General features: G+C 43.8%; 2 protein-coding genes across 2 annotated transcripts in view; one reads left to right on the top strand and one right to left on the bottom strand.

The window, feature by feature from the left end:
* Positions 1-885: 885 nt before the first annotated feature.
* LOC104081079 (V-type proton ATPase catalytic subunit A-like) lies at positions 886-5,765 on the top strand (the record flags this gene model as incomplete). Its single annotated transcript, XM_009583682.1, has 3 exons — positions 886-980; positions 2,196-2,367; positions 4,833-5,765. Coding segments are annotated over 3 exons (360 nt in total), but the record flags the coding sequence as incomplete, so codon positions are not given.
* Positions 5,766-7,972: 2,207 nt separating this feature from the next.
* DUSP12 (dual specificity phosphatase 12) overlaps positions 7,973-8,238 on the bottom strand; it is a gene marked incomplete at its 5' end in the record, with an annotated part of 1,883 nt that continues 1,617 nt past the window's right edge. Inside the window, one exon of the mRNA XM_009583681.1 lies at positions 7,973-8,134. Coding sequence (XP_009581976.1) covers positions 7,973-8,134 — 162 coding nt within the window. The remainder of the gene's footprint in view (positions 8,135-8,238) is intronic.

The raw sequence follows: 8,238 nt of genomic DNA, 5'->3' as shown, positions 1-8,238 counted from the left end.
TTAAATATTATTATTAATAACTCAGACGTTATTCCCAAGATAGAAGCACTGGAACTGGTGATCTTGTTCTTAAAGACGTTATCTTTGGTTTTTTCGGTGTGGGCTTGGCTAATAACTGCAACAAACCTTTAGAAAGGGAGAACTGTGGAAAACCAATCCACATATTTTTTTCTTTTTAGCTCTGAATTCTGTTAGTCTCCTCATGAAAGAAGGTCCAAACTTCCTGTCTGGAAAGCAAGATGGGGTACTTAAAACTCAATCTGCCCCTTTTTGCAAAAGGGCAACGAAAGCAGAGAAGAGTGACCTGTGGTGCCAAGAGCAGCAGTGTGCAGCAGGGTTGTGGCTGTCCTGCAGAGTATGACAGGCATTGTCATCAACTCCTTTACTTTTCTTGAATGTCAGACAGGGAAAGCCCATTGGTAGCTGTGGAGGCTTAAGTAATCCTTAATCCTTAAGATTACTTATTGATCTAGCATGCTGAGATCTAGTTTTTCTTCCGTGGACATAGGATTGAGGAAGGTAAGAATGAATTTACCTCTTTATGTAGGAAGGTGATGTTTCAACTTACCTCATAGCAGAGCCATGCGTGTTTTCTGTGTCTGGTGGCTTTTCCAGTATCTTAAAGGAAACTTCCTTTCCATTGTTTACCATCAGATAGACTTAAAGTAGACTTATTGACTGTTTGGCCCATCTTAATTTGGCAATCAATTAAATTGGCTGTTCTATAATAGGGAGTGAGAAATACCAAAAAAATAGAATTCTGCTGGAAGCCATCTTAAGAGGGTGGGAGGAAAGCAGGTACTGAAAGATAACGGTTCTTGGCCAGGACATACCATGAACTCATGGACTTGAGTACTAAACCAACAGTGTACCTTACTTTTCTAGGCTTCCTTGGCAGAAACAGATAAAATTACCTTGGAGGTTGCCAAGCTGATAAAAGACGACTTCTTGCAACAGAATGGTTATACGCCTTATGACAGGTGAGATCTGACTGGCCACTCTGCCCTCTTGGTCCTGTGTAGTCTGGATTTAGACAGCTACTTTATTTGGAAACAGATCAGTGCAGAAATTAATTTTGTTCACCATAAACAAATGGAAGAACTGTGCTTAGGTAGGCCATCGAACAGTGTATTCACATTGTCTTACCCAAGGCATGCAGACCGTTTCCGAATGCAGTCACACCCTTTGAGTTCCTCAGGCTCTCATCTATTGTTCAGTTAGTCAGTATTTCTGCAATAGCATGTTCTCCTGTCCTCCTTAGTAGGAGGAGGAGACGACCACTTTATTTTCACATCTACACCCAAAGTCTTCCTGTTTATTCTAGCAATGCATGGGGGACTGCAAGAATCTGCTTTCAGTTACTGTTGCATAATTCTTGAGTAAGTTTGATCCATCAAAAAAACTTACTGGGTCTTTTCCCTAGTGCAATGCTTATTTTATCCTTGTCTGCTTTGCTTCTTTCCATGCTATCCTTGTGTTTTAACAGCCTGACAAGGGGCCTTTTTACTTCACCTCACTCCCCAGCCCAGGTAGATCAGGAGGTCTTGAAATACTTCATCACTAAAAATTTAGATGTACATCATTCTGCAATGGTGTGTGCCCTTGATTAGGTTACTAGGGCAGGTTATGCTTGTACGTGATAGGGAAGCACAGATAGTAGCACGATGTAGTGCGTAAATAATAATGAGGTACCTCATCTACCCATTAAAAATGGAGCTCTTTGTGTGTGGAGTGGTCTTGTCATAGAAACACTCCCTATCCTGTGAGCAAAGAAACTTGCAGAGCTGTCAGGTCATCCCAGGCTGCTTGGAGGAAGCCTGTTCCCCTGATGGACAAAACAGGAAGGAGGAATTCCGTTGGCTGCTCTGGTGTTTTCCCTTTCTCGTTAGTATTGGCACAGATTGAGATGCAAGACTTGTACAGCGATGGTTCCTGTTTTGCCCAGTGTTTGGGTGCTGCTTCAGAAACCTCACTTCAGGATGATTGCCTTAGCCTACGATTTACCTGTTTAAAAATGTGGGACCTAGTAGAGGCAGCCTCTCTCCTTTGACAATATGTATCGAAAATACCTGGAGTAAAGCAGGCTAGCGCTCTTTCTTTCGGGTGAGAATTCAGAGTTCTTGTGAAGGCAGGAGCAAAGGCTTGTCCTGTTAACTGTTCCAAGATGCCTGACAGATCCTCTTCTGTTCCATCAGGTTCTGCCCTTTCTATAAAACAGTGGGAATGCTTTCCAATATGATTGCGTTTTATGACATGGCACGCCGTGCTGTAGAAACCACAGCCCAGAGTGACAATAAGATCACGTGGTCCATCATCCGAGAGAACATGAGCGAAATCCTCTACAGACTTACCTCCATGAAATTCAAGGTATGTTTGTAAAGAACTGGGTTGCACTGCTTTTTGTGAGCTTCCAGTGCCTCTGAAAGGCTGTTACTCAAAGGTGGTCATCAGTTGCCTTAGATAAAGGTCTACAAACACAGACTTTTTGCAATCGTTTTGAATACACTTAACTAGTTTTTGATTGTGAGCACAGGACTGGTCAGTACAGAAATCTAGTTGGGTGATGCTGGCTGCAGAGCCTTGGCAACCCCACCTTCAATAGTCTCTTATGTTACATATACGCATGGTAATAGTACAAGCACCTTTCCTGTTTGTTTTGGGGGTTTTGTGATAAAATTCTGTAAAAAATTATAACATGTTCTAAGGAGACTATTAGCAGATAAAAGCAGCCTAAAGTTTAAATCCAGGAATGTGCTAGAAAGTGAACAATAGAAATGTTGATCAAGCTATTTTAAATAGAAGTTAAGGAAAGACATGCTAGTTTCCTGCAGTAATAGGTGATGTCCCCTGTGGGGAGGGCTTCAGGGCCTAAGGCAGGTGACTAGGAGGAGAGGAAGGGAGGAGTAACTTCAACATGGGCTAAAGAGAAAACAAGTGGCTCAGAGCATCTGCTCTGGGTAACTTCAGTAACCATCTTTTTAGAGTACAGCTTTCCTAAAACTCATCCGGAGCGTGCTGATTGTCCTGGTTTCGGCTGGGATAGGGTTAAATTTCTTGCTAGTGCTGTGTTTTGGATTTAGTATGAGGAGAATGTTGATAACACACTGATGTTTTCAGTTGTTGCTAAGTACCCTCCTAGTCCAAGGACAGCTCCCATGCCTACTGACTGAGCTAGGTACACAAGATGGGAGGGAACATCATCAGGACAGCCAGCTCAGCTGGCTAATGGGGTATTCCATACCATGCGACGTCATGCTCAGTATATGAATGGTAGGCGTGATCCAGGAAGTACCGATCGCTACCTGGTTATCGGTCAGCGCGGGTGGTGAGCAATTGCATTGTGCATCGCTTATTTTGTATATTTTATCATTATCATTATTATTCTCCCTTTTCTGTTTTATTAAACTGTCTTTATCTCAACTCACGAGTTTTTCTCACTCTTACCCTTCCAATTCTCTCCCCGTCCCACTGGGGGGGGGGGGGAGTGAGTGAGCGGCTGCGTGGGATTTGGCTGCCTGCCAGGTTAAACCACGACACTGATGTAGCAGTTACTGCTGTGATGCTGGCTGATGTTAAAGTAGTTAAGGAATATTTTCTCTGAAGTATGATGCTTCTTCTTTTATAACTCTTATAAGCCAATATTGCAAATCTCTCAAGAGTAAGTACCATAAGATAAAATTGTGTTTAAAATTAAGTGTTCTGGCGTGCCAAAGTATTCTATTCCTGCAGTGTACTGGCTTGTTTCTGCAGTGTGCAGATCCCTGGTATATATTCTCAAAGCACCAAAAACATTACAAGATGCATTTGGGGACATGAGCTTCTTTGAGAGCTGGTTATATAGAGATAAGGGAAGTAGTACAAACCCTGGCCACCAGAAGACATCTGGCATACAGCAGAGCGGTGGACAGCATGGCTGAAAAAGGGAATCCAGAGGGTGAATACATCTTAAGTGGGCCGGCCCTCTAATACAGTAATAGTTATGAAAGGAAAATTATATTTCCTGGGTAACAGTCAAAAGGTGTGAGAATTTAAGTGTCCTGCAGCCTGCGGTCTGTGTACTTTGGAGAGACGATGAAGAAGTAGTGCATCCACACGTGCAAGTCCTCTGTGTTTCCCAAGAGCTGCCACTGACCACTGACCCAGAGGAGCGTAGTGCTGAGAGGGGAATGGTGAAGACATTGCACAGAGTTCACAGCCTGGCAGTTAATGCTTCTTGGAGGGAAGGCCTTGCAGCCTCAGAGCAAAGCTGATTGTTACATTTTTTGCCCTTGGCTTTCATGAAAAGTATTTTGAGAAAATGAAGCTGTACAAAGATGTTTTTGAGCTTGTTATGATTGCACAATAAGATTTTAATTGGAACCGAGTGACCTCCGAGTGATGGCAAAGTAACTCTTGCACTTAGATGATGCACTGCAAAATAAACAGCAGAGCATTTCTGAGTCACAAAGATGCTTACTCTGTTTGGTTTGGGGACAGGAGCTGGTATTAATCACTGCAGCTCTCGAATCACACAGCATTAACTAAGACCCTCAGTATTATTGAATCCTCTCCAAATCAGTTGCTTTTCAGTAAAGTAACCACTGCTCACGAAAAAAATTTCCCTGTCCAGTATCCGTTCTGCCTGCTCACACAACGTGGAAAGAGGATGAGATTTAAACCTTGTGCCTGTTGGTGAGACAGACAGGAGGTGGAGATGGAGCTATAATGCCTGCTCTGCAGTTAGCAAGTGTTAATCCTGAGGTCGAGAAGTTACAGCACTGGCAAAGTAGGGTTGTCTTCAGTATCCAAGGCTTTTCCTGATGGATCTGTTCGTTTGCTGTGTTATCTTTCAGGACCCTGTCAAAGATGGTGAAACAAAAATCAAGGCGGACTATGCTCAGCTGTTTGAGGATATGCAGAATGCATTTCGCAGTCTGGAAGACTAGACTCGACCTCTGTGACCACTCCAGTTTGTCCTCTCAATTCCTCATCTCAACTCCTCTGCTTCCCTACCTTACAAGAATGATGCAACAGTACTTGAGTTGATAAATAGCCCTATGTTTTCCCTGTTCGTACTCGGAGAGTGTCCTTACAAAACATTCCTCTTAGTTTGTGTTTGGCATTGCTTTGTGCGTCTGAAAAGGTGAGTGATGTGTGAATGGGCCTGGCTGAGTGAGGAAATGCTGTTGTACACTTCTAGGGTGGGAAAAATTTCACCTTGCCTCTCCCAGCTCTCTTGGTAACCGGTCTTTCACCTTGGGATGTAACCAGTTGAGCTGTACGGGCAGAGGAGGTGTAGATCTTAATGCAGTCACGCGGTACGTTCTGAGCTGGCAGTGGTAAGGGCATTTACATCTGGCACTTTGCTAAGTGACTATCATGACGTAGAACTCCCTATTCTCAAACAGAATTTTTGACCATATTCTGATGACATGTTGATACAACCAAAAATTCTTCACTGCTCTGTCCCTTCTGCAACCCTCAGCTGAGTCTGTTGGTATTGAAATGTAGTAGTTCTGGACCCCTCCAAGAAGGGACTAACTAGAAGATGAGCACGTACAAGCAGCCAGTATACTTTTGTATACTGGAGAAATAGAGTTTTATTTTCCTACTTAATACAGATAGGACCGTTGGACTCAGCATCAGCTAAAATCAAACGCGTAGGTGCCCAGCTTCCAGCAGAATTTTACCTTCTTGCCTCCCACTCACCCCATAAAATTCCACAACACTCAGTTGCTTTAGTTTGTGAAGCTTGCGACTGCTGCCGTGTACCGCAGGACAGGCGTAGCAAGTTACGGTGATGCCACATGTGTGGACCAGGAATACAGTCCTTCCTCGGTGGTGCTCTGTCTGCCAGTGCAGTTGCCTCCCAGTGCAATGCCCAGGTCATGCTAAGGAAAGGAAAATGTGTGTTTAACCTTCCTCCTCCACCTGTGCTCACGTGGCCTGTTTGGCGGTGGCACAGAAGGTCCCCAGTTCTCGTGTATGAGACATGTATGAGACTTCGTACTACAGAACATGTGTTGCACTTCTGGGGGCGGGGGATGAACGGGGGGGAAGGTTGACAAGTACAAAAGGTATTCACTCCTGCCTTGTTGATTACAGTGCAAGAGAAACCAGTGACTGGTCTTCTGCTCCATGCTCTGGAAGCACGCTGTCAAGCAGGCGAAACAGCTGTGTCTTGGGCTTGTTTATTGGCAAAACTAGTAGGATATGAGGAATAAGCATAGAGCAGCCTTTCTGTCAAACTCCAGGAGCCCAGCACTCATATCATTGCTGCAGAGTGAGAAAGAGAAAAACGCTGGCACCCTCTCCGGTCTCTGCCTCTCACTTGTGCCAGGTGGCAGCCAGTGCTGCTTTGTCATGCAGTGCTCTGTGCCCAGCTGGGTTCCAGCTGATGTCTACTGTTTCGTTACGGCCATGACACAGTAGCTGTTGTAGGTGACACCCTGGTAGTGGCGTGGCTATGTAAGTGTTAATTCTGCGCTGAAGTATTTCCACTGGCTGCTGGCTTTGAACAGTAGTGATGCAAGGAGATCTCGTGCTACGGACCAAATGCTGCCACTTCCATTATGGTATCAACTTGCTGTTTGTCAGGGAGAGACCGGCTGAAACTTAAAGGGATTAACTATTTTTGGTTCTCCCAAAAGAAACTACTCCTCCAGCTGATATTCTGGTAGTGAATGGTTAAGTTTACAGCTCACTAAACTTCCAGTGTATGTTGCTTATTTTACCAATGAGCATGTGTGAATGAGTAGCCACCATCCAAACCCTTGCTGGATTCCTCATTGTTCGTACCCTCCACCACTGTACTATGTAGCATTTCATGCTAGAAACCAGATGTTCTGATCTCTTTAAATAGAGGATGTTATAAACTTTACAGAAGATGTCTAAGATAATGCAGTTCTAATATTTATTGTGCTGTACCTGGCCCTGAAGTGTGACCAGTTCAAACAGTTTCATATATATTTTTGTCTTTTTTTGGTTTGTGTCTGTTTTCAGTGTTGACATTCTGGTGTTCACTGTGTCCTGCAAGTCTTCCCTCCACAGCTGTGGGAGGAATTAAAAGATGGGCAGAACCCCACCACCTACTTTATCTTGTATATTTCATAATGTATGTTGCTGGAAATTGTGTAAAAAAAAAAATTAAAGAAAATGTTGAAGACAATGAGAATAAAATGGATTTAAAGTAGGTCTTTCTGTCCTGTTTTCTTCTGTCAAACCAAACTTGTGCCACAGTGGTGTACATGGCATGCTGTGCTTTCTTAAAACCTTACTTCATTTTAGGGATCTCTTTAAATTTGTAAGCAGCAATGTGGCAGGGACATTTTACCTCAGTTTTCCCATTCCTGTACCGCTTGCATCATCTCCTCAGATATTACATGAAAGGAAGAGTTACAGTGTAGTAAATATTCTCAGGGTAGAGATTTTTAGGACTACTTTACTGTAATACAAGTGTAAGCGTGAACTTGCCCTTTCACTGCTAGTAGCTGCCATGCCTGCTAACACAACAATTGTATTTGTACCATTTTATGGCACTTTGCTAAGCCTTGAAGTACTTCCCTGCCACGTACTTTATGTTGTGGAATACACCTCCTAAAATCTCAGCTGCGTGTTTCAGACAAACTGCTTTGAACTTCTGGATTGGAAGACAGGCACCACTGCTGACCACAGCCTGAAAGCAACATGTTGGCAATCCTTTTAAATAAGGAGTTGAGACCTTCTGTAAATACCAACAGATGAAGTGAGAATATACTAAAAACCTCACGATCAGGCATTTTTGTACATATCTGACTGCTGTGGAACACCTCTTTGAAGGAAGTGTTTGCTATTTTATAAATATTAGAGATACAGAAAGCTTGAATAGAGCAGATGTTCAAGTAATTCCACCGCATTACAAACAGGCAGCAGTCACAAGCTTGCTGCTGGCAACCACAGACTAGCCAGCAGCTCTCTGTGGACGTTAAGAAATCCATCAAGGGAAGGGATGAGTTCAGGTTTTGGCAGCTTGGAAGTTACCAGCTGGCAGCGTCCTCACTTCATCCACTCGACTTTTGTGAATCTGGAAGGCCGGCGTCACCCAGCGGCCACAGGAACACTGCTCACCCCGCCAGCTGAAGGAACCCAGCTTTGACGTGCACTTGGGACACAGGAGCTGCAAGGAAAACACATGACCCACTCTAAGACGCGTGCAAGTGTAGCTCTATTTCAAATGTACTTCTATGGCACATAAAATTGTGGCAACCTGTGCTGAGCCAG

Source organism: Fulmarus glacialis, unplaced genomic scaffold, assembly GCF_000690835.1.
Source record: "Fulmarus glacialis isolate BGI_N327 unplaced genomic scaffold, ASM69083v1 scaffold10478, whole genome shotgun sequence".
NCBI lineage: Eukaryota > Metazoa > Chordata > Aves > Procellariiformes > Procellariidae > Fulmarus > Fulmarus glacialis.
Note: the sequence above shows the minus strand (reverse complement) of the source record. Positions and strands in the feature narration are given on the sequence as shown.